At 37.3% G+C, this 26679-nt stretch overlaps 1 protein-coding gene across 6 annotated transcripts in view; it reads right to left on the reverse strand.

Annotated features, from left to right (window-relative positions):
• Nucleotides 1-4320: 4320 nt before the first annotated feature.
• Nucleotides 4321-26679, reverse strand: part of PDE1A (phosphodiesterase 1A) — a 376209-nt gene continuing 353850 nt past the window's right edge. For 5 of the 6 annotated variants that reach the window (XM_043488084.1, XM_043488083.1, XM_043488080.1 and 2 more), the window contains 2 exons: nt 8135-8248; nt 4321-5841 (listed from right to left, as the gene is read on the reverse strand). In XM_043488084.1, the coding sequence (XP_043344019.1) occupies nt 8178-8248 (71 nt within the window). In that variant the 3' untranslated portion in view covers nt 4321-5841; nt 8135-8177. The remainder of the gene's footprint in view (nt 5842-8134; nt 8249-26679) is intronic. The other variant, XM_043488081.1, reaches the window with a different exon arrangement.

The following is a 26679-nucleotide window of genomic DNA, read 5'->3' on the forward strand; positions in this document are numbered from 1 at the left end:
CATTTTGCCTTTTTGCATTTCTTCTTCTTGGGGATGGTCTTGATCCCTGCCTCCTGTACAGTGTCACAAACCTGTCCGTAGTTCATCAGACATTCTGGGAGGTTGGACTTAGCAATCTGCAGTTTAACAGGCCCTCCAGGTGAGGCTGAAGCCTTCTCACTGTTGAGAACCAGTGGTGGAGCCGGCCCTACTAAACTGCTCCCCGGGCTGTGCCTGGGTGCCAGGGGAACTGGAAATAATCACCGCCCTCTTCCTCAGGGTAGTTGTGCAGGCCCCGGGGAAGCTACGTCTCCTGGGGATGACAACAGTGGCATCAGCAGCTTACTCTTTAGGGTACAAACTCTTCCATCTGAAAAGAAGCAAGTGTCAGAGGCCAGGGGGCCTAGTTTGATGGACCACTCCTGTCCCCCGAGTTAAGAATGGCTTTTACCTTGTCTTTATATTTGCTTTTTACATTTTTTAAGGCTTGTAAAAATAGGAAAGGAAAAGAGGAAGAAGAGGAGGAAAGACAGTGTTATGGGAGTGGCCTGCAAAACCTAGAATATCCACTTCCTGATTCTTAACAGAAAGGGCTTACTGACCCCTGGTGTAAACAGGGATAAACTGTTTTTGAGAAGAAGAGTGGTAGTTCCAAAGAATGAATTAAGGAGATTTAATATAATAATGGGCTTCCCTGGTGGCTCAGATGGTAAAGCATCTGCCTGTAATGTGGGAGACCCAGGTTCAATCCCTGTGTTGAAGATCCCCTGGAGAAGGAAATGGCAACCCACTCCAGTACTCCTGCTGGAAAATTCCATGGACTGAGGACCCCGGTAGGCTACAGTCCATGGGGTTGCAAAGAGTTGGATACAACTGAGTGACTTCATGTACGTACATATGTAAGATACAAAAATCAATATAATAACAGAGTGCAGAAAAGAAAAAGTGAAAAGAGCTGAAAGTAGAGAAGCCAAATGTGGAACACATGTGAGAAGGTAAAGATCTAAACCATGCAATGCTCTCTTGATAGAAAAAAGGAAATGGGTCATTAATGCTTATAGAGACAACATAACTTAACTTTCAATCAACCCAAGTGCTATGTCATAGCAAGCTTCTCAACAACTGAAGAAATCGTAACTGTGTCCAGTTTAAGAGTTTATAGGACAGACTTTTGGACTCTGTGGGGGAAGGCAAGGGTGGGATGATCTGAGAGAATAGCACTGAAACATGTATATTATCAATTGTGAAACAGATCGCCCGTCCAGGTTTGATGCATGAGACAAGTGCTCAGGGCTGGTGCACTGGGATGACCCAGAGAGATGGGATGGGGAGGGAGGTGGGAGGGGGGTTCAGGATGGGGAACACATGTAAATCCATGGCTGATTCATGTCAATGTATGGCAAAAACCACTACAATATTGTAAAGTAATTAGCCTCCAACTAATATAAATAAATGGAAAAAAAAAAGAAGAGTTTGTAGGGGTTTGGTTTGCTTTAGTTTTGAGGGAGTAGAACAGTGTTGAGAGTGTGAACTCTGGAGCTCTTGTCTAGTGTGGTGGAAAAACTGCATGTCTAAGTGCTTGGTAGGTATTTAGAACTATCTCCATAATATTTGATTAACATATAGAACAATGATATGTATAGAAATCAACCAGTTGTCTTCTTAAAAGGCCAATTAGAGTTTAAAAGTTTTGGATGGGCCCTGAGATTCTTCCTCTCTAAGAAGTTCCCAAGTAGGGGCCACACTTTCAGTAGCAAAGGTCTGGACTGAATACCACTGGTTATCTGAAAAGGAAAAATTTAAGGTCACATATTAAGCATGGGTAATAATTCCTCCATCCAGAGAACTCAAAGGTGCCTTTTCTGCTGTAATACATGATTTCACTGGTCACCCAAGCATACTTGTCCCTGCTGTTGGTCGGTAGAAATTCTGCCCTCTCAGAGTGGTAGCTTTTAGGGACAAATAGCTAGAGAGAATAAAGAGTAGGATGGAGTAAAGGTTAGAAAAGGAAAGTAATGGATAATGTGAGTGGAGAAGACAGGACTGATCCTCTCACATTGGCCAAAGACAGTCCGTCTAGTGGTTTAGGGAGTCACACTCAGACTTCAAATCCAGGGTCCTCAACTTAATAGCTATATGAGCTACACAAATGATTTACCTTCTTCTGTCGTGGTTCCTCATCCAAAGATGGGGATAACACATCCTCAAAGAGCAGTTATAGGGAATAAAAGAGATAATGTAAGAGATAATATAATGCAGCAGTAAGACTATAACAAGAACTAAATAATTGACTATCTAATTGTTAGAGATAAAAACCTATCAGCCTGAGAGGCAAAGGAAGCTCGCCAACCATCACAACTGGTAAGGAAATAACTTAGAAAATTTATTAATGCTACTAAAGGACAAATAGTTCCCCAAAGAGCTTTAAATATGCATGTTGGTCCATATATAGAATTTGTGTCTTAAATATTTGGAATTATCTCTGAAGAAAGGACAGGGATGTAATGTGGGATATCATTAGGTGTTTGTTTTTTGACTCTAAAGTATATATTTTCATTATTGTTTAAAGCTTGTGCTAAATGCTGGATAAATTTTGTGATATTTAAGGAGAGCAATTAAACAGAGGATGCAAGGCTTTATGTATCTTCCAAAGGAAAGATGTGTTTTATATTCACATTAAACAAAATTAAATTATTTTCAAAATTAAAATATGACCTTCAAAAGCTTTTTGATATTAGGTGAAAATTTATCGTGGAACCATATTTAAAGTAGAAAGTTAAGAATCATGTATCTGATGATTAGATGAATTTCTACATTTTTTTTTAAAATTTCTACATTTTTCATAGAGAATGCTTTAGCATCATGAAGACACAGCCTAAGAGGTGACACATACTGAGCCAGTTCCTCTTAACTGAGTTAATTAAAACTCTCTAGTTCTTTACCGTGACACTCTTTACTTCTTCATTTTTTTTTCCTCTAGTGTTACCTTATTCACATTATTCTTCTTCACAGAACTGTCTTCCCCTCTGTGCTTCTGCCGCAGCTTATATAGATGCAGTGGAAAGAAAAAGAGGCCTCTGCTGCCAGAGAGCTCTAGAACCAGCTCCAGTCTGGAGACCCACATAGCCTTAGACAAGGCTCTTTCTCTGAGACATGATTTCCTTACTCATATTGATCCCCACTTTACCAGATGATTGAGGATTAGAGATTTGTTAAGTGCTTACCTGGAGCTTGTATATAGAAAATAGGCAATGAATATGAGCTTTTGTTTATTATTTGTTATCGAAATGTCAACTCATGTGCCATCCATTTTTGGAAGCCCTGAAGATAAGGGCAGTGTTTACCTCCTTTAATACCCAGAGGGGGGCATTTTATTTGTACCTGATTACTTTATATGTGGCATTTTAGTTATTTATGTGTATAGATTTGCTCCTCTATAAAATAGGAAATTTCTAGAGTAACGATTCAGCTTTCCAGAATCCTATATGCACATGCATCTAGCCAGGAGCACACAAATAATAGGTGCAATAATACATGTTCAATGAACATTTCTTTCATTGAGTAAAAATCACTTTCTGATAGAACTCATATCAATTTTTAGGATGATGTACTTCTGGTTTTCCCTGATTTCATCAACTTTATAATGCCCTACCAAATCGAATTATATCAGGCACCAAATGGTTCACAATATTTTCCCTCCAGTAAGATTTATTTAACAATCATATATAATAGGAAATATGGAAAATTACAGCAGAATAAAAACACAAGAATTGTAGCTTGTCATGTTAAAAATTAAATAAAAGAGATACTGCTTAAATAAAAAGGCCTAGAAATTGTTAGATATATGTTGGGTAGCTGAAGGTACAATGCTAAGCAAAACATTTAAGGCTCAGGAGTTAAATTTATCCATCCTTCTCTTCAGGATGGATTCCACACCATGTTGGCAAGAAGGGATGGGCAGCGCTACCCTCCCTCTAATTTCCTGCTAATTAAGACAAGTCAGTGGCTGTCTTAAAGGGATGAAGGAGGGAATAAGAAAGATACAGAAGAGAAAAGTAAAGACAGGAAATGGAAGGAGGGAAAGAGGAAGTGAGACAGGGAGGTTAGTTTAAAAGGAATAAATGCATCAACAGCATGACAACTCTTCTGAAGGGATGAAGCATGTTTTCTCGGATTCCCTGGAAGTTCTGTCACAGTGCCTTATAAGTTACATAGCCTGGAAAATTAGGTTAAAACCCATATACAGAAAATAATGACTTCATTATACTCTTATATTGTTTTAGTTATAAAGTCTACATATCTTTAAGTATTAATAGGAACAAAGTGGACATGTTTCCTATGACAGTTCAGAAGCAGTGTTTCCATTTATTTCTCTGTTGAGAGATTCTATACCTTTAATGAAAAACAACTGGCTCAAATAGGAACAATAGTAATTAGACTTCCCAGACAGTCAGATTCTATTTTAAATGCAGAATATTTTCTGGTTTGTAAATAGCTACCTTAAAAAAGACATTAAAAGCAGTAATTGCAGTTTCTCCATAAATAGAAATAAGAAATCCACTGTTAAAGGACAAAAAGTCACCATGATGTACATATCTATAAATTTTCCCTGCAACACATCATTATAGATCAATCTTTACTGCTTACATTTAAAATATCAATTGCATTATAATATCTACGATACAACGCAATTATTTATCTGTGTTCTACATATGCTTCAGGTGAAACAAAAGCGAAGGACCTTATTCACAGAACATTTAAAAGCATCTTATACACAGTCTATGCACAAATATATCTTAAATTAGAATAATGCATACCTAATATGCATATAGAATATGGCTTACACATGAAAAGATATCTAAGTTGTGAGTTATAAAATCCCACTACTTAGACTTAAAAGCTTCTGATTGCATCCATTCTAAAATATTGCTTAGCACTGTGGAACCCAGGGAAGAAGCAGGTGCGACAGAAAACTCATTAGGATGGACATATCCACCTTCACTTTCTTCTTTAATTGATGACTACTCTTGATCTTTTCCATCTAATTTCTACCTGTCACAAAAACAAATTCATTTAGTCTCACAATCATTGAAGAGTTTGTACAGTGAAAATTACATCACCTACTTGGGCTTGACCTTTCTTGGCAGCTAATAACAAATAAAGGTAGTTCTTCAATTTGGAACAAAGGCAAGGCTCTGCACATGCTCAGGCAAAACATGACAAGGAAGCAGTCTCCAATGGCTGCAGTTTGTAGTAAAATTATAAATTCACACCAAACAATGTTCTCTGTGCAGAAGTGTGGGCTTCCATTTTCACAGACAGTTTTGAGTACACACACACATATGTGCGCACACACACACACACACTTCTTGTCACTTATCCCTTGACCTGTAATATATTTTGTTACATCCTGATGAGATTAACACCCCAGAAGGCAAATCTCATTCTCAGTTCTAGTGTCTGTCTCCAGCAAGGGCTGGAGGTTCTTGTCATCTTGGATCATCGGTCTTGTGTGACTTGCATTGTGATGACCCCCATGTGGGTGATGCTTCAGTGCTTTGCAATAACAGTGGTGGGTACAGGCGGGTTCACTGCTTTCAGGAACAGGTTTCGCTGTGGTTTCCCCGCTTGAGAGTTACAATGAAGAGTTCATCAGGTCACAGAGTCAGGGCTCTGATGCTTCATTGTTGTCTCAGGACTTCAACTACAACTTCTGAGCAGCCCCTCTTCTCACTTGGTTCCCAAGTATTTAAAACAACAAGGACAATCTAAATAGCCTCAGAGCTGCAAAAATATTTTTCTATAACTTTGTTTTTGCTTTCGTTTTACTTAGCAGCTTGAAAGTTTTGTAGTTACAGCACTCTGTGTAAAACAAAGCAAGAAAGTAAAATTTTAAAATGCCTCATGTTCTGTACATATATTGCATAGTTGCCTATGTAATAACTGGGTTGAAAGTGATACAAATTTGAAAATGTCCAACTTTTGCCTTAAAATTTCTCTGGTTTGATTGAAGAAGGCCAAATTGTGGAGAAAGAGCAATGGCAGAAGCACTGGCGAAAATCTCTGATAACAACTTTGAGTGTATTTATGTGGCTAGAATTCCTAGCTCAGAATTTATGTTCGTCTCTTATATGAGTTCATAAAATGGCCTGTTCTGAGTGTGTGTTGAAAGAGGAGAAAAAGATTTGTGAACAATTGAGGATTTAGAATATTTTAGTGCTGTTTTCATTATCCTGAAATAAAATCCAAATGAAAAGGAAGATCATGTTTTAGTCACATATAGGCATCAAATATTGTGTGGCAATTTCAGGTTGGACTTTACTGACCTCACAAAAATAAGAGATTTATCAGAAAATGATAGATATTCTTTTTATATCAGTTGGAATTTCTCTTCCTATCTCTTTTGTGTGTATATGTGTGTGTGTGTCTAAAGTTTGGATGGAGGTTATGGAGAGAAATTGTTGTTAACTAATACAAGCTCAGTTCAGTTCAGTTCAATCACTCAGTCGTCTCTGACTCTTTGCGACTCCATGAACTGCAGCATGCCAGGCCTCCCTGTCCATCACCAACTCCCAGAGTTTACCCAAACTCATGTCCATTGAGTCAGTGATGCCATCCAACCATCTCATCCTCTGTCGTCCCCTTCTCATCCTCTGTCGTCCCCTTCTCCTCCTTCCCTCAATCTTTCCCAGCATCAGGGACTTTTCAAATGAGTCAGCTCTTCGCCTCAGGTGGCCAAAGTATTGGAGTTTCAATATAAGACAATATCTTAAAAATTTTTAATATAGAGCTGGTTTTTAAAATTTCTATCCACTTTGTGATTTGATTTCTATCCGCAATTCATATGTAAACTATTAATCACAGTCACCAACTCTGGAACTGTTGATAGGACTAAATATAAGATTTCATCACAGTGCCTGACACTGATAGTTGCTATTAGTGAAACTATTAGTATCGATTCAAGAATCTTACAACTGACTCAAGAATACTGGGAAATGATTCGTCTTAAAAGCTAACCACATTTTTTTCTTTTTTTTCATAGTGCAAGGTTCCCTTTATTGTGATGCTCAGTGGAAAACATCTGTAAAACAGCTCACTGTAGTGGTGGCAGCTGCAACCATGCTGAGGCACTTTCACTATATAAAATAGGGGGGTTGGGAGTTCTGTTCATTCCTCTGTGACTGCAATGGGACCTGAACTCAGAGCTTTTTAGGCATATGTAGCTTTAATATAGCTTCATGATTTCTTGTGAATTTGTTTCCTTTAAAAAATGCCTTCTTTGCCATAAGTAAGTCTAAATGCAGCATATACAAAACGGTCATGGCTAATCACATTTTAACTTCATCGATTTAAAGCAACATTTGAGGTGCTACTAATAACATCTCAAAGACTTGATATGGTACCTGCAGCATTTTTTCTTTCTTTTTTTTTTTTTTAGCATTTTTTCTTGCCTCCACCATCAAGCCAATAGCAAGACTCATTTTTATAATTTTTAAACAGACATTAAGACATCTCCACTATAAAAATACATTCCTCCCTTCTAACTCCTTTCTAGCTGCTTGCACCTTCTCTGCCCAAGTGAGTGGTTCTCAACTTCAGTATGTAGAAATTGCAACAGATCAAATTATCAAAAATTCAGATTCCTAAGGCATCACTCCCAGAGCTGGTAATTTGGTAAACCAAAGGTGAGCCCTAGAAGTTGAATTTTTAAAAAGATAATCATTGCTGCAATGTCCATGGATTTTAGCAAATATTGATGTTTTATAATATGTACTTGCTTTGTTATTATCACCCAATGTAAACACTCATATTTCCTACATGAAGTGGAAAAGGAAACTGGTATAAAAATTCATATTTCTTTTATGAAGTAGTAAAAGAAAACAGAATTAAATCTCCCCATAGGATATAGCTTATTATTTTTAAAGGACTAAAAGGTCTCAGTAAATATAATTTTTATTGATGAGTAAGTCAAGAATCCTTTAAAAAGATAAACAGTAAATATTTAAAGCTTACCTGTTAAGGGTTTGCCTCAGAAAATAGAGATTTAAAAGAAAAGAATCCAAAAGGATATTCAAATAAGATAACTTTGTTTCTAATGATACTCTCCAAACCATCCACTTCAGAAATAAATGTTTCATCTAAAAAATAAAATTACCTCCCATACTTATAATGAAAGATGTCTTTAAGGTGTTTCAAACCTATGAATGTGTCTCAGCATGTTTTTCTTCGGCATTTACTAGATCTGAGTTCTTATGCGGATCAGGTTCACCTGAAAAATAAGCACACAAACAACAAATAAACAAAAACAAAATAGACTTGAGGGGGAAAACCTAATTAGGTCAGGAAACTGAAGTGATCAGTAAAACACTGAAGACTAGATTTTATAATGGATCTGTGGCACATTTCTTCAAAGATACCAAATACTTTCTTTTCAGCCTGTGGATTTATAGAGTATACAAGTCATCTTCTGGTGGTTATACAAATTTGTGAAGTTGAGATTTAATCTGGGGATACAGAAATGAAACAGATGAGGCATGTTCAAGCATCTATTAAATCAAACATAAAAATTATGCATGTTTTTCCCAAATATTTTTAATTGAAATATATTCTTTCAAACAAGCCCTCTAAAGTTCATTGTCTTATATCACACATTGCTTAGTTGCTATGAATTTTAAAAAATGAGTATAAGAGAATGTAATGTTTAAGATACATCATCTGTCAAAACAAACTAATGGAATTTATAATCTTAGAATCACTCAGCTTCTATATAAACTTTGAGAAAAAAGTAGCATGGAAAATGTTCCATTTCTAGAGAGGCTGCAGAGAATGTATAAAAAAAATAGAAACACAAAGCAAAATGTACAGATAAAAGAGAATTATTATGTGAGAAAGTTAAAAATTAGCGGAAGTTAGTTTTTGAGTCAATTACTCAAAATACTTTGATATTTCAAAAAATAGTCATAGTCATATATGATAGAATGTTCTTTCCATCTAAAATTTGATTGAAAACATGTTGACAATTAAACTTTGCACCAGTTGATTTTGAGATTGTTTTTCCAAGATATATTGTAAGACTGCATTGTCTCAACTGCAATAGATTTTTACTGAGTTCATAAAATTAGTGAACATACAGGAATATTATCACAAAACAAAATTATTTTGTCCTTTACTCTCTTTAAAATACACTTAGCAGGGGAAACTTAACTTCTGTCCCAGGTTCAATCTTTTAGGTAGTATCAGGACTTTTCCAATCATTCTTAGATAATAAAAACATTGTGTGATCACATTAAATTGCCAGTGTCTTAGGTCTGGTCACATACAATATACATCAACCTTAAAAAAGATAAAACTTCTTCCCAACCTTGGATTTGTTGCAGAGCCTAGAAATTGTGGTGATGGGGGGTGGGAGAGGAGAGTTTGATTGATGTTTCTTTCTTTCTTTATTCTTTTAAGCTCAAGCAGGCAGGATTTATTAAGCAAGCAGCAAGCAGTGTTGCTTGTCCTCTGTCAACTGGCTACCCTGGACCCCTGAGCTGGAGCAAGAGAGGGAAGACTAAGACCACTGCTGCAGGATGGCTTTGGATTCACTAGACCTGGCAGGTGTATAGAGCTGACTACTCTGTGAGCACATGCATGGGCTCTCCAGGGACTTCTTGCCAAGGACCACTCTTGGAGACTTTTCACAACCTTGGCATGGACACGTGTTCCTTTACAATGTCCACAGCCCCTTGAAATTTCTTAGTGCATCTCCAGATTCTGTCTCCTGAGGCCCTATCATGCTTCCAAATAAAGATACGCTACATTTGGTTCACATGAAGCATTCTTTAGGCCTTTATTCCTATAAATTAGTTGAGGAAAGGCTGAAATCTACATAGCTTCCTCTCTTTCAGCTTACCTGTCATCTTCTAACCTCTTATATCTCTCACATAAGATACAGATTCCATTCCCAATATCCCCTTTACTTCAAGCTCTCCAAGGGTGAAACTATCTTCCTTTGATTTGAGGTGAAGAGGGAAGAATTTCTATACCTTTCCCAATAGCAGAGAATGCATTAAAGAACGTTTCCTCACAAATCCTATTCTAACTATCAACAACCTGACCTTTTCAATTATTTGAATTGGGTGATGGCTATAGGCACCCTATAATTGACTTTTGGATCTTCTTTGAAATTTCTGCTTCCCAAGTCAATGTATTTCTCACATTTATCATCTAGTCTTGTCTTAAACTTCTGATTTAAATCTTGCTACTTATGACTAGATTAGAAGAGAAAAAAATAGAACAGAACAGAACAGAGTGGAAAAAAAGACTGAATTAAAAGAAAGAAATATAAGTAAGTAATCCTCTCAAAATTTTTGAGAACCTTTTATGGTGGACAAAAGACACTGAGGTTTACCAATAACCAAAAGCTCTTATTTCTAGTGGATAAAAAGCTCACCAGTAATAAAAGAATGGAAGAGGAGTAAAATAACAAATGGTTAAAACACAGCATTATAAAAATGTTACATAGGCTACATCCCAGAGTAATTCCATACACACAATTAGGAAAGTAGTGATTTAAAACTGACCAACCCAAGACAAGACTTATGTAGCCCTGGGAAAAAACAACCTGTTCCTTGAAACTGTAAAATTTCAGATGTTTCAGGGGCACATACATAACATTACCAGTCAATTGCATGTCAGCCAGAATGCTTAGGAAAATACTGAATTCAGGTCTTCAGCATATTCAAATTATATTACTTTTAGTTAATAAATCTTTAGTTATAGAAGACTTTACAACTAACTTGGATAATACTCTTTGAAAGTGACTCTTAGGCTTTCATAAAAAGAGAAAGCCATATCATTCTGAAATATGAGATATCATTCTGTCAGAAAAGAAATTATTTGCATTTTTCAATTTATCACATTCATCAATTTTAGATAAATTCATCACATTTTAGATAATATTCATGACCAAAGAGTGGTCTGTGTAAAAGACCTTCTAAGAAACATCCTTATAATGCAAGGTCCCATACAGTTTTGAATTGTCCCCTCTTTTAGTTTGGTAAAACCTATGATTTCCTTAAAATAAAATTCACAAATAAATGAAATATAAAGGATTTCATTTATATCAAATATAATTATCAACATCTTCAAGTAATCCTTAAGATACGATACAGTAACATACGTGCTTTTTCATTAATTCATTAAATAACAAGGTCTAGCTGCAGGTCTATCATCTATATAATTCTGAAAAAATAAGATCAAAGGATACTATAATGTTTCTTCATGAATTTAAATGTTATGAAAATAATGATGATTCCATTGGTGACAGGCTTCACCAATGGCTCAGAAGGTAAAGAATCTTCCTGCAATAAGGAGACATGGGTTCGATCCCTGGGTCAGGAAGATCCCCTGGAGGAGGAACTGGCAACCTACTCCAGTTTACTTGCATGAAAAATCCCAAGGACAGAGGAGCCTGGCGGACTACAGTCCATGAGATTGAAAAGAATCGGATATGACTAAGTGACTAAGTCCATTGGTGACAAACACAACTATTACAAACGTTACTCTGCGTATTGTTGCCTACAAATGAAGGAAATCCTAAATTTTCATTGTAGGTTAGTAAAAAAATCACTGTCCAAATGTATAGACTCCATCTATATAACCTAGGTTAAAATCTTTGACCTAGTCTAACTTCATTTTATGGGTAAGAATCGGTCCCAGAAATCAAGTGATTTCCTTCAGTGCAGATCACAAATATTAATAGATAAACTGAAGTCAAAATTGGTTACTTTCAAGTCACTATTATTTCAAAGAAACCCATAAAGTGATCTTGGAACTTCATTTTAGTAAAGAGATTTGCAAGTTCACATACATAGAAAGCTACACCTTAGGAATGAATGCAATGGGTTTGCTCAAAGCAAGTGCATAGAAGCTCTTCTGATAGCCAGGAAAAAAGTAGTGCAAATAAGGAAACAGATAATTCTGTTCATCTCAAAGAGCTTTTAGGTGTCATCTAAATGTTGAAATTTGAAAAAAATAATTTGTAAAAGGATGGAAATATGGTTTTTGCTTTATAAACATAGTGTAAAATCGGTGGGGTGTAGGGAGAGGATAGTGCTCATAGAAGGGACAGATCTACCCAAATAAACAGAAATCCTCTAAATTTAGCTGATCTAAACTCAGCCTGCAATCTGAGCTCACTATTATATTAGTAACTCTAATATAATACATTAGCCTCATAGATGATAAAAACAATACTTGTAGGGAATAACATAAGGCACGTGATCAGCTGGGTATTAGAGACTCCAGCTGTCCAGTTATGGTCTTGTTGAACTCTTATTTAAAAAACAATCTGCTGGGATAAATTATTATACATTGAAAACAGAACAATAACAACACTTTATGAACAACTGCTAGGTGGTGGGCACTATTTTAAGTGCTTCATTCATCTTAATTCCCTGAATCTTCATGGCAAACTATAGAAAGAGATGTAGGTCGAGTCATCTGCCTCAGGTGTCAAGGCTACCTAATGGCTGGATCTCTCTGACAAAGTCAAACCAGAATCTTGCCCTCTAGCTTTACCATTTCCCAAACTACAGTCATTAACATACCACCTTCACCATTCCTGCCGTATCTGTCATTTATTCTTAGTTACTAATATTTTTTTACACACAGACTTTAAACCTACTCTCTTTTCAAAGATTGGTTTTGTCCTAAATAATAATACCCAAAGAAATAACAGACTGGTTCCAAATAGGAAAAGGAGTACATTAAGTCTGTATATTGTCACCCTGCTTATTTAACTTATATTCAGAGTACATCATGAGAAATGCTGGGCTGGAGGAAGCACAAGCTGGAATCAAGACTGCCAAGAGAAATATCAATAACCTCAGCTATGCAGATGATACCACCCTTATGGCAGAAAGTGAAGAAGAATTAAAGAGCCTCTTGATGAAAGTGAAAAAGTTGACTTAAAGCTCAATATTCAGAAAACTAAGATCATGGCATCTGGTCCTGTCACTTCATGGCAAATAGATGGGGAAACAGTGGAAACAGTGGCTGACTTAATTTTTCTGGGCTCCAAAATCACTGCAAATGGTGACTGCAGCCATGAAATTAAAAGATGCTTACTCCTTGGAAGGAAAGTTATGACCAACCTAGGCAGCATATTGAAAAGCGGAGACATTACTTTGTCAACAAAGGTCCATCTAGTCAAAGCTATGGTTTTTCCAGTGGTCATGTATGGATGTGACAGTTGGCCTATAAAGAAAGCTGAGCACTGAAGAATTGATGCTTTTGAACTATGGTGTTGGAGAAGACTCTTGAGAGTCCCTTGGACTGCAAGGAGATCCAAGCAGTCCATCCTAAAGTAAATCTGTCCTGAATATTCATTGGAAGGACTGATGTTGAAGCTGAAACTCCAATACTTTGACCACCTGATGCAAAGAGCTGACTCATTGAAAAAGACCCTGATGCTGGGAAAGATTGAGAGCAGGAAGAGAAGGGGATGACAGAGGATGAAATGGCTGGATGGCATCACTGACTCAATGGACATGGGTTTGGGTGGACTCCGGGAGTTGGTGATGGACAGGGAGGCCTGGCGTGCTATGGTTCATGGTTCATGGGGTCTCAAAGAGTTGGACATGACTGAGCGACTGAACTGAACTGAAAAGAACTGAAAGAAATAACCGTTTTCATGTGCTTGTTGTGTTTTCCTAATATGTAGAAGTCATAACTAACAAAGAGTTTTTTATATCTGTAGGTATAAAAAACACAATAATTGATTTAATTTAATGGTTTGTATCAATATTTGCCTTCACATATTTCTCTCTTGTCTGATTCAACAATCCCTACATACAGTAGTAAAACTATCAGCATAATTTCCATCTTAGGCATGAGAAAAACACAGTGAGAAGTGATAACTGACTACTCCAAGGCACCATGGCCTAGAAGGGTTTGGGAGACAGTCCCCCATATTATCCCTTAAAAATACTCCAGTTAATTTTCCATATTAAGCAGCAACAACAAACAGTGCTTGAAAAATACTTGGCCAAAAATCAGTTTGTGTAATCTTTTCAACAGAAACACTAGTTCCAAGTTATACTGCATTCTCATTTCTTCATAAGAAAAATACTACCTTAGGACTTTACTGGTGGTCCACGTGGTTAAAAATCTGCCTTGCAATGCAAGGGATGTGGGTTCAACCCCTGGTCAGGGAGCCAGGATCTCACATGCTTCAGAGCAACTAAGCCCAAGCACTACAACTAGAGTGTCTGTGTCCCCAGTGAAAGATGCCATGTAACAGAACATAACACATAACACAATATCCCACTTGCTACAACTAATTCCTGACACAACCAAATAAATAAATATATTTTTTGAAAAAGAAAAATACTACTTTTGCTCATATAGTAGTGTTTGCTCAGGCAGGTAGATCCGTCTAGGTTGATCCAGTTCTATTTTTGCTCCATTTATATAGCTTATGTTGCCAATAACTAGAAAGAATATATGATCTAGGATTTGAAAGCTACAGTCATTGGAGAAATGTAATGTGAGATAAATCAGTGCTTCTGATTCTAATCAGTGTTTCGGCATCTGTATGACACAATTTGCTTTATAGGTTGGGAATAAGAAATCTTCACACCAGGAGAAACTACTCTTCATTTAAATGCCTCTTGAGAGTAAATAGTTGTATATTTTCTGCCTGAGGATAAATTTTGCTTCATGCATGAAGATAATAGTAAACAAAGGAAGGAGTGAATGCTAAACACCAAGAGAGATGAGAAGAAAAAAAAGGTGAGGCTGCTGAAGAAAAATTCCACCCATTTCCAAATGTGCTAGTTACAACCCTATAAAGTTAGAGGAAGTAACACCTTATTTCACAAAGTGTTACATAAGACACAAATCAAGAAATGGCTAATTATTTTTTGGTTCACTAAAGCAATACAAAACACACTGATTCACACTGGCAAATGCCAGAATGAATCCCAGTCCACATGTGTTAGGCACCTAAAGATGTGGTGAGTTGTACACAGAGCTGATTAGACATGATCTGTGGAAAGTAAAGATTTCTTTCTATGCTCAACTGCCTTTCAATAACATGTCGCTCAACTTAGAGACCCAGTACCACATCCAACAGCCAGAAATCTGAAAGTTCCATTGAAACTAGAGTTAAAACAATGTAGAGCAGTAATGAACTGGCTCCTTAAAAGAGTTCAGTCTAAAATTGGGTCTACAAGATGCATGTGTTTTGGTGGCATGAAGATAGGAATATTCTCCTAACAAGGGGAGTAGGGAGGTGAGATACACAAGCCAAACATGAACGAAGGCAAGAGACTGGGAAGAAAGAGATGCACCAAGGAAGAAGTGAAGCCCAGTTGAGAAAACTTGGCTTAGTGTTCCTACCCAATATAACTAAAGTAATAATTTCTCCTTCAGCACCATTCTTTTAGGAGAATGCTCTAATATCTATTGAAATACTTATTCCCAGATGGGATTTGTCTGACTGAATCACAGGTCTCTTTTTAATTTATTTATTAGAGTATAATTGCTTTACAATGCTGTGTTAGTTTCTGCTATACAACAACGTGAATCACCTACTGTAGTTCAGTAGCTAAGTCGTGTCCAACTCTTTGCGACCCCACCGACTGCAGCGCACCAGGCTTCCCCGTCCATCATCTTCCGTAGACTTTCCTCTCGAGCCACCCCCACCATCCCACCCATCTAGGTCATCACAGGTTACCAACTTGAGCTCTCTGTATTATGCAGCAGCTTCCCACTAGATATCTATTTTATACATGGTGTTAGTCGTTCAGTTGTATCCAACTCTTTGAAACCCCATGGACTGTAGCCCGTCAGGCTCCTCTGTCCATGGAATTTTCCAGGTGAGAATCCTGAAGTGGGTTGCCACTTCCTACTCCAGGGGATCTTCTGGACCCAGGGGTCGAACCTGTGTGTCTTGCATCTCCTGCATTGGCAGGTGGATTCTTTACCACTAGCGCCATCTGGGAAGCCCTTTACACATAGTAGTGTATTAAAATAAATGTCAATGCAACGCTCTCAATTTGTTCCACCCTCTTCTTCCCTCCCTGTGTCCACAAGTCAGTTCTCTATGTCTGTGTCTCTATTCCTGCCCTGCACAAAGGTTCATCAGTACCATTTTTCTAGATTCCATATATATGTATTTTTGTTGTTCAGTCACTAAGTCATGTCCAACTCTTTGCGATTCCGTGGACTGCAGCATGCCTGGCTTCCCTGTCCTTCACTATCTCCCAGAGTCTGTTCAAACTCATGTCCATTGCATCAATGATGCCATCCAATTATCTCATTAATATATGATATTTTGTTTTTCTTTTTCTGACATATTTCCACTCTGTATTACAGACTCTAGGCTCATCCACATCACTACAAATGACCGTTTCATTCCTTTTTATGGCTAATATTCCATGGTATATATGTACCACATCTTCTTTATCCATTCATCTGTAGACGGACATCTAAATTGCTTCCCTGTCCTAGTTATTATAAATAGTGCTGCAGTGAACATCGGGATGTGTGTGTCTTCTTGAATTACGGTTTTCTCAGGGTACATGCCCAGTGGTGGGATTGCTGGTTCATATGGTAGTTGTTTCCCCAGTGGCACAGTGGTAAATAATCTGCCTGCAATGCCAGAGACGGGGAGTTTGATCCCTGGGTCTGATTCCTGGACTGGGGAGATCCCCTGGAGGAGGGCATGGCAACCCACTCCAGTAGTCCTGCCTGGAGAATCCCATGGACAGAGGAGCCTGGTGGGCTACAATCCATTGAGTCGTAAAGAGTCAGACATGACTGTAACTGCTAAGCAAGCATGCACATGGTAGTTCTATTTTTAGAAAATAGGCTCTGGTGGCAGAGAGATGGTGAAAATGTAAGGGCATTGATTATCTCTGAAGGTAGGGAAGATGGAGAAAGAAGGTTCAGGGTAGTGAAATGAAAATCACTCAAATCATGCTTTGCTGTAAAGAGTGATGGGAAACAGTTGCGGGTATTTTAAGATTTGGCTCTTAGAACCAATTTGCTGTGAAAGGCAATATGGGCCTTCTCTACTTTTTCAATCAGGGAAAATATAGGATGAAAACTGAGTCTGAGAAGTGTGCCAAAAATTCACATTTTCTTTATTTTTTATAGACGAAGAGAGAAAAAATACATAAAGAATACTAATTTGGGGTATTCATCTAAACTAGTTTCAAAAGTTAAAAGTTGGGAAAAATTGCAAATTGATTAAAACATTTTGGCTTTGCTTTTAGTATTCTAGTTAATTAGGTTTTCTATTTGAACCTGGATTAAGAAAAAAAGAGATCTCAACTGCCTTCAGTAAAAATGTTTAATGCAAATCTACTTTTGTGCCTAAATGGAGAATACTGAACATAATTGAATTTGTTTTAATAATAGATAACCCTGCTAAAAACCCTGAGGGTTATTGTTCTAAGCATAAGTCATTAATTCTCACTCCCCTATACATGTAGAATAGAGTATTATCCATGTTTCCTGGCTCTAGGGAACTATTAAAAGATCGATTCTTTATTTTACTGCTTTGTCATCAATTCTACTCAATTTGAAAGTTAAAAAAAATAGTTTAAGTTTTTACTTTCAGTGTGAGATTTTATAACATTATGCTACTAGAATCAGGAATTTATTTCTTAAATTATTCAATTTTAATAATGTTAGAAAAACCAATGCTGAATGCACATTATATAATCTTCCCACTTATCCACAATCTCTAGCCTACAATATTCCATAAGGTTCTGAGCTCTTGTATTTTAAAAGGGCCCAAACATGAACATGAGGAAGATATGATCAGACTTTAAACTCTAGGTCTTTATCAGTGTATGCGTTAGTTGCTCTGTTGTGTCTGACTCTTTGCGGCCCCATGGACTGCAGCCTGCCAGGCTTTTCTGTCCGTGGAATTCTCCGGGCAAGAATACTGGAGTGGGTTGCCATTTTCTTCTCCACTAGGTCTTTATACTAAACGTTTAAAAAGTATACAATATTAATATATAAACAACTTTAAATTTCAAATCTTTATTAAAGTCTGTCTACATGTATTTTTAACATGAATGTGCTGTTACATATTGATTTATTAAATCATAAGTGATTTGTTAGAATGTAGGTTAATAAGTAACAGTTGCAAAGTTTATTGCTATTAATAACAGTATTACCAGCAACAGCAAAAACAGTAGTTAATATTCAAAGAATGGTTACCATGTACCAAGCACTATGTCCAATGCTCCTTATATTTTACCCTTTAATCCTCCCCAAAATTTCTATTGCCCAAAGTCACATACCAGCTAAGGAGCCAAACTAAGCCTTCAACCTCAGAGTCATGAATTAAATCAAATAGTTTGGTCACACAGTGTTAACTCTCTGACCCAAAGGGGTAGGTTTCTAAAAGAGCAATAGTATTCTGTGTTGCCTGGAGAAATACAGCGCAAAGACTGAAGTTGAAAAAACATGCCGTTTTTAATCTCCCTGTTCTGACAAGCTATTAAGATTCAAGATTCAGTTCTTCAGAAAAGAATGAGTAAGAAAGGTGAGCAGCACTCCCTACAAAACAAAACTTTCTTTTTACTATTACTTCCTATAGTAACACCTGCAGGACAGACAGGCTAAGACTCAGATTCCAAGACCCACACAAGGCCTATATTCAGGGGTATTTCAAAGTGAAGGGTGCAAGAAGGACCCAAATATTCTCTTGCCATATTTTCATACCATGGAGAAGAAATAATAGACATTCCCTTTCTCTGGGAGTAATGAGAAGTTATTCTATTTAAAATCTAGCATAAATATATGACTGAGGTAAGTACACTGAAAAAGTCAAAAGGTGTAAATGTGAAAATTCCACCACCATTTCTGTCTCGGTGATTTCTGACTTCCATCCTGCAACACCATCAACTGCAGACCTTAGGGATCGCAAACTGCATACACTATTTTCCATGCATATTCATACATAGCAAGAACAATGAATTGTTTCTAAGACTGCAAACATCACAAATTATTAATTTTTTAGTGTTTCTGATCAAATTCTTCAGTGGAGAGAGCAGTTTTTTGGGTATGATTTTCCATCTATGAAAGACGAGAGAAGAAAGAGTTATGAATTGATTTTGTTTGTCATTTTCCCCTTGGAGACAACACCACTTACAATCTTCATCAAGCTGAATACATAATTTTCAGCAAGTAGGTACTTACTACAGAAAAAGAGATTCACAAAATATTAGGGGTGTGCATAATCCAAAATTCGAGGAGGCTTTAGATATACCTGATGATATTTTATTCATATTTTTTGACAAACATACAGACTGAATTGACTTCAGGATATTAAATGCCCAAACAATTGTTTTTTTCTGTCTTGTTTAGTTTTAGTCACCAAATCTTAGAAGGCTTAGTTGATAACTACACTGATCAAGGTCTAAGAGTCAGCCAAAGTAGAAACCAGTCTCATGTATCCAGCTATCTAATCTGGAATGAGAAAGACTAATGTTCTCACAAAATGCCTTCCACGTATTCTTTCTCTCCTATGTACATGTTCCTCCTAACTTAGGCTGCCTCTGATGAGGGGCTGTTTTGAAGAAAAGTATGTAGAGTACCTTGTCTACTTATAATTAGTTGTAATTAGTAGTAGAATAAATTGCTTCTCCTGGTCATGCATGCAATTTGTTCCTATTGCAGTACATTTATAATTTGTAAAGCCATGCTTTAAAATAAAAGCACTTTAAGCAATTAGTCACAGAGCACTTTATTGATCGGTGACATTTAGCCAGGATTGTGGGAGCAGTGTGATCTCTAAACCACAATGGCTAATGTAACAGAATTACTTTCATGATGGATGTGTGTGTTAGCTGCTTAGATGTGTCCAACTCCTTGCAATCCCATCGACTGTAGCCCGTTAGTTTCTTCTGTCCATGGAATTTCCCAATCTAGGATACTGGAATGGGTTGCCATTCCCTTCTCCAGCGGATCTTCTGGACCCAGGGATCGAACCCGGGTCTTCTGCATTGCTGGCAGACTCTTTACCATCTGAGCCACCAGGGAAGCCCAAGGAAATGTTCCGTTATTTTTAAGGAAAAACTTCTTTATTTTTGGGGCCTTGGAAATATTTCCAAACCCAAATTGAACCAGGTCTTCTGCATTGCAGGCAGAGTCTTTACTGTCTGAGTCACCAGGCAGGTTTCAAGATGGAGGTGAACTTATTTAAAATTGTTGCTGTTTTTGTTCAGTCACTAAGTTGTGTCTGACTCTGTCATCCCATGGACTACAAAACACCAGGCTTCCCTGTCCTTCCTTTTCACCTGTTTATAGATACTCTCTTATCTCTACATTGAAGAAAACACCAAACTATTACCTTATTTTTGTTGAACTTCTTTTATTTTATGAGATTTTTATTTCTTATGGATGACTCTGGGATTTCTGTAACCAGCACCTGCATAGATGCTTAGTCCAGATAGAAGGGCGATATGTGGACACAGAACACTTCTGAAAGAATTCCATGTCCAAAGTAATGAGATATTATTATTATGTGGGTTCTTGTGCTCAATTTCTCTCTTCAACTTTCACAAAAGTTTCTTGATACAAATCACAAGTAGCCCAACTCTTCAAAGGTCACTCATTATAAGTTATCTTGCTACAAAATGAGCCTAGGTTGGGTTTTGGAGATGATATAGAAATAAAGTTTGAGCATCAGATTCTTGAATGTTTTCACCATTTTCCCTAGAAGGCTTATGTACTAAACCTCAGTTGAAGAGAATTATTGAATCATTTTTCTTTTCCCCTACACTTTTCATAATTTCTTCAGAGAAATTAAATATATCTAAGAAAGATCATGCAAAATGCCAGGCTGGATGAAGCACAAGCTGGAATCAAGATTGCTGGGAGAAATATCAACAAACTTAGATATGCAGATGATACCACCCTTATGGCAGAAAGTGAAGAGGAACTAACAGCCTCTTGATGAAAGTGAAATAGGAGAGTGAAAAAGCTGGCTTAAAACTCAACATTCAAAAAATGAACTTCATGGCATCCACACCCATCACTAATGGCAAATAGATGGGGAAACAACGGAAAGAGTGACAGACTATTTTCTTGGGATACAAAATCACCGCAGGTGACTGCAGCCACCAAATTAAAAGACGCTTGCTCCTTGAAAGAAAAGCTGTGACAAACCTAGACAGAATATTGAAAAGCAGACACATTACTTTGCCAACAAAGGCCCATCTAGTCAGAGCTAGGGTTTTTCCAGTAGTCATGTATGGATGTGAGAATTGGATCATAAAGAAAGCTGAGCACTGAAGAATTGATGCTTTTGAACTGTGGTGTTGGAGAAAACTCTTGAGTCCCTTGGACTGCAAGATTAAACCAGTCAGTCTTAAAGGAAACCAGTCCTGAATATTTATTGGAAGGACTGATGCTGAAGCTGAAGTTGCAATACTTTGGCCACCTGACGCAAAGAACTGACTCCTAGAAAAGACCCTGATGCTGGGAAAGATTGAAGGCAGGAGGAGAAGGAGACAACATAGGATTAGATGATTGGATGGCATCACCAACTTGATGGACATGAGTTTGAGTAAGCTCCGGGAGTTGGTGATGGACAGGGAAGCCTGGCATGCTGCAGTCCATGGGGTCACAAAGAGTTGGACACGACTGAGTGACTGAACTGACTGAGGAAAGGTCAAAGACTTCCCCTGTAAATCTTTTTTTTCGCATGACTTCTGGGAATTTCCTAGATTCCCATAGTTAACAAGGCAACATTATGTTAGTCAAAGTCTGAACAACATTCCTAGAGGAAATAAACTCAGAATTGAAAAGTTTGGGCTGTATATAAGGTCTAATTCTAGGCACACTTTAAGGGATAATAATTACAATGGTGAAATATTCTTTTGAGGAAAAAGTGAATTGCCACAAGCCAAGTTTCCTGGATTACCTAAAATGTCTTCTATTTGAGAGCATTTAGGTCTGCAGATGTTCAAGCTGGTTTTAGAAAAGGCAGAGGAACCAGAGGTCAAATTGCCAATATCTGCTGGATCATCGAAAAAGCAAGAGAGTTCCAGAAAAACATCTATTTCTGCTTCATTGACTACGCCAAAGCCGTCGACTGTGTGGATCACAATAAACTGTGGAAAATTCTGAAGGAGATGGGAATACCAGACCACCTGACCTATATGCAGGTCAGAAAGCAACAGTTAGAACTGAACATGGGACAACAGACTGGTTCCAAATAGGAAAAGGAGTACGTCAAGGCTGTATATTGTCCCCCTGCTTATTTAACTTATATGCAGAGTACATCATGAGAAACACTGGGCTGGAAGAAGCACAAGATGGAATTAAGATTGACGGGAGAAATATCAATAGCCTCAGATATGCAGATGACACTACCCTTATGGCAGAAGGTGAAGAGGAACTAAAAAACCTCTTGATGAAAGTGAAAGAGGAGAGTGAAAATTTTAGCTTAAAGCTCAACATTCAGAAAACTAAGATCATGGCATCTGGTCCCATCACCTCATGGGAAATAGATGGGGAGACAGTGGAAACAGTGTCAGACTTTATTTTTTGGGGCTCCAAAATCATTGCAGATGGTGACTGCAGCCATGAAATTAAAAGACACTTACTCCTTGGAAGGAAGGTTATGACCAACCTGGATAGCATATTAAAAAGCAGAGACATTACTTTGCCAATAAAGGTCTGTCTGGTCAAGGCTATGGTTTTTCCAGTGGCCATGTATGGATGTGAGAGTTGGACTGTGAAGAAAGCTGAGCGCCGACAAATTGATGCTTTTGGACTGTTGTATTGGAGAAGACTCTTGAAAGTCCCTTGGACTGCAAGGAGATCCAACCAGTCCATCCTGAAGGAGATCAGTCCTGGGCGTTCATTGGAAGGACTGATGCTGAAGCTGAAACTCCAATACTTTGGCCACCTCATGCAAAGAGTTGACTCATTAGAAAAGATACTGATGCTGGGAGGGATTGGGGGCAGGAGGAGAAGGGGACGAGAGAGGATGAGATGGCTGGATGGCATCACCAACTCGATGGGCATGAGTTTGAGTAAACTCCGGGAGTTTTTGATGGACAGGGAGGCCTGGCGTGCTGCGATTCATGGGGTCGCAAAGAGTCGGATACGACTGAGCGGCTGAACTGAACTGAACTGAGGTCTGCAGAATAAATACTCTTTTTTAGAAATGTTTTCTTTTCCTAAAGGATTCTGTGCCGACAAAAAGTAAAAGCAAGTATCTTAAGTGGCAGAATCCTGAACAGAAAGTATTTAGTTAAAGGTGAAACATTTCAGCTCTACAAATTGAGTAACTTGAATAAGTCAGTTCCATTCCTTCCTTACTCATGCAGAAAACTGAATGGATCTGAGAGAGATTTGCGGGATGTACTCTATGGGCTATCCTGATGGATTAACTTAAGAATCGAAGTTGATAGAAGAGTCAAGATCAATTCACTCTACCGTAATTCACTCAATTGATTAATGGAATTGATCTGCTGCACATTTTCTCGTAAGTTAAGCAGAAACTCATTTCAGAGTTTTATGAGCAGGTAGCGCTTTTCCATAGTATACTTCCTTAAGGAAGCCTCTTTTTTAAGACCTCCGTATAATTTTGAGATATATATGTGAGTCCAGGAGAATAAAAAGAACTACAGTAGAAAACACTAAATTCTAAACACTTGATATGTATTGACATTTAATTCTCACAACAGTCATTTTTACGATCCTCGCTTTAGAAATGAGCAAATGAAAACAGATTAAATAACTTGTTGATTACTTAGAAATAAGTGACCGGAACAGAGATGAATAAGATGGTCTAGTTCCAGGGATCTGGGTCTGGACTCTATGCAGCCTTTTCTTGGATGTGATTTAATACGTGCTATTTTTTTTTTCTTTCCTCAGTATGATTATATGCCTTATCTTTGAAATTACATCTGATGAGTAAATGATAGCTCCCCTCCCTTTTTTATTTTTATGAAGGCAGATCCAGAGAGTAAGAATAAATAATTTCTTTGTGACAATACATTCTTCAGTATTAGACACCAGCCAGCCTCAGCTAATTAATTATTGGGATGTTCCTGCTAGTCTAGTACCATAACCATTAAGTCAGCTGTTAGGGGATCACAATGAAAAAGGAGTAGAAGAGTAATTCCCCAAACAATAAACTTTTCAGGAGGAAAGTACTTTGGCTAATCTTAAACTCAGTTATATATTGCACAAGTCATTCTCAAATTTCAAAAAATAATTAGGCTATTTTACCCCTGTCATTCACACCTACTAAAGTATAAACATTTTTTCAAAGATAACTGTCCCTTAAATTTTTTATAAATCATTTATAATGGCAGAAAATTATTAAGGCATTTGGTCAGCAGAACAAAGGTTAAATTAATATAAAATATAAATTAAGTTTATGAAAAACACATTACCTTTTCGGTGTCTTGGAAGGCAGAAATATAAGGATAAGCTTTATTGCAGAAATGACAAAACTAGTGATTAGCTGCTCAAAGAATATTTACTGACATACTATATTATCTTAGTAAAGAAAAATGCTACAAAATGCCACTTAAGCAAATATTTGAGAACATAAAGATGCTGACATAGTCATAGCAGCTAAGCTAGGTGAACCAAGGAATTTTTAGCTGTTACTTATGTGGTTGGCAATACTAATTAAGCAATCTGCAGAAATGGATCCCCTTTCTCTCCACAGATTTCCAGGAAGTAGACTGAAATCTCCAAGTCTTTTGGTCAAATTAGAGCTGCCACCATGCATGAGGTTTTACTTAAAGATGTTTACTGATCAGGAAAACATAACACTTCTGTGAACTAGTTTTTGCTTCTGAAAAAAAGGATCTTATTTTAACAATCTATAGAAATGATACAAAAAAGCTGTGAAAAGCTAAACTGTAATTAGCATTTATGACCAGTCATGTTTGTAAGAATTATTGTGCTAAAATTATCAAGATAAATATAATTGATATATTTTTCATTTTTAACATTTTTACTTTGATCCTAAAAACTTTCATGATTTTTTTAAATTCATCAGTGGTGATCCTGAAGATGATTCTTTTTTTCTAATTCAGTTTATTTTTTTCTACATTTGAATTATTGCCTAAAAAGTCTAGATTCCCAGGGCTCAATTCTAATTGATATCAACTAAAGTAGATACTCTCAGAATCTAATAAGCTGTGTCATTTTTCTAAAGTGAGGTATAATTTATATATATAATTATTAGTTTCTATATTAGTTTCAGGTATGTAGCATAATAATTCAATATTTATATATGTTGTAAAATAATCCCCAAAATAAGATGGATGGAGAGTTATTGCCCCAAGATACATCAGCTTCAAAGACCACCTCCACTTCCAAAGTGAGTAAGGACCACATCTTCCTTCCACTCATCTTCCTGCCAGCCCAGATCTCTGCTTGTTGTACTCCTACCACCCTCGGGGAAACCATTTCTACATCATCCCTGAACCAACCAATAATCACCAGGAGAAACAAGCCTGTGACTCCTACATTCTTTCCAAGCTTTATTATCCATGCAAACATAGGTGAGGAGTTCACACACACTAGAGCAATCATTTAAGTGAAAGTCGCTCAGTCGTGTCCTACTCTTTGAGACCCCATTGACTATACAGTCCATGGAATTCTCCAGTCCAGAATACTGGAATGGGTAGCCTTTTCCTTCTCCAGGGGCTCTTTCCAACACAGGGATCAAACCCAGGTCTCCCGCCTTGCAGGTGGATTCTTTACTAGCTGAGCCACAAGGGAAACCCCTAAATTCTGCAGTTGTTATAGTTCCTCCATCAGTGAACAGTTCCAGTAAGCCTTCTGCTATGTAGTAGTTTGAGGCTTCCCTGATAGCTCAGTTTAGGAAGAATTTGCCTGCAATTCAGGAGACCTGGGTTCGATCCCTGGGTTGGGAAGATCCCCTGGAAAAGAGAAAGACTAGTCCATGGAGTTGCAAAGAGTCGGACACAACTGAGCAACTTTCACTTTCACATGTAGTAGTTTGGAAAATGCAAATAAACCAACAAATAACTTTTCAAAGATGATCTAGAAACTACTCAGAAGATCACTGGCTTGAATATAGACAAACTAGGCACAAATCCCAGCCTTTTCAAAGACTGTGTGAATTTAGACAAATAATTTAGGTTCACTGAGCCTCGGTTTTGTTAGACTACAATTCCTCCCTTGTAGAGTTGCTATAATAAATGTCTATATAAATGACCAATGGGCAAATAAATAAATGATGCAACATTTCATATTTTTCAACATTTTAAAACAAAAAAAACATCTTTAAGCTATAACTTGCATGTTTTTTGAAAGCTCATAGGATCAGGTATGTTGGGATGAGACAGAAACAGGTTTGATAAAGTAATTATGCTAGTCTTAAATAAGATTTCAAAGAATTTTTTTTCTTTTTCTGGGTTTCCTCCTACCATGTTGCTATTCTCAGTGTATTATATGAAACTGTGAAGAGAAATGAAGCTTGATTCATTTATAACGCGTGTGCAAATCTATGGCTTGCGTGGCTTAACTTACCTTCTCTAGACCTCAGTCTTCACAGTGGTAAATGATGATAATACCTAAGTCTTAAGGTTGTTTGGCCGTTAAGTGGATAATGACGGTGAAAGAACTCAGTATATTGCCTGGCCAGTAAATATGTACTTAGTGGAGTATAAGTTTGTATTCGGTTTAGCA

This window comes from Cervus canadensis, chromosome 15 (genome assembly GCF_019320065.1).
Source record: "Cervus canadensis isolate Bull #8, Minnesota chromosome 15, ASM1932006v1, whole genome shotgun sequence".
Classification (NCBI taxonomy): Eukaryota; Metazoa; Chordata; class Mammalia; order Artiodactyla; family Cervidae; genus Cervus; species Cervus canadensis.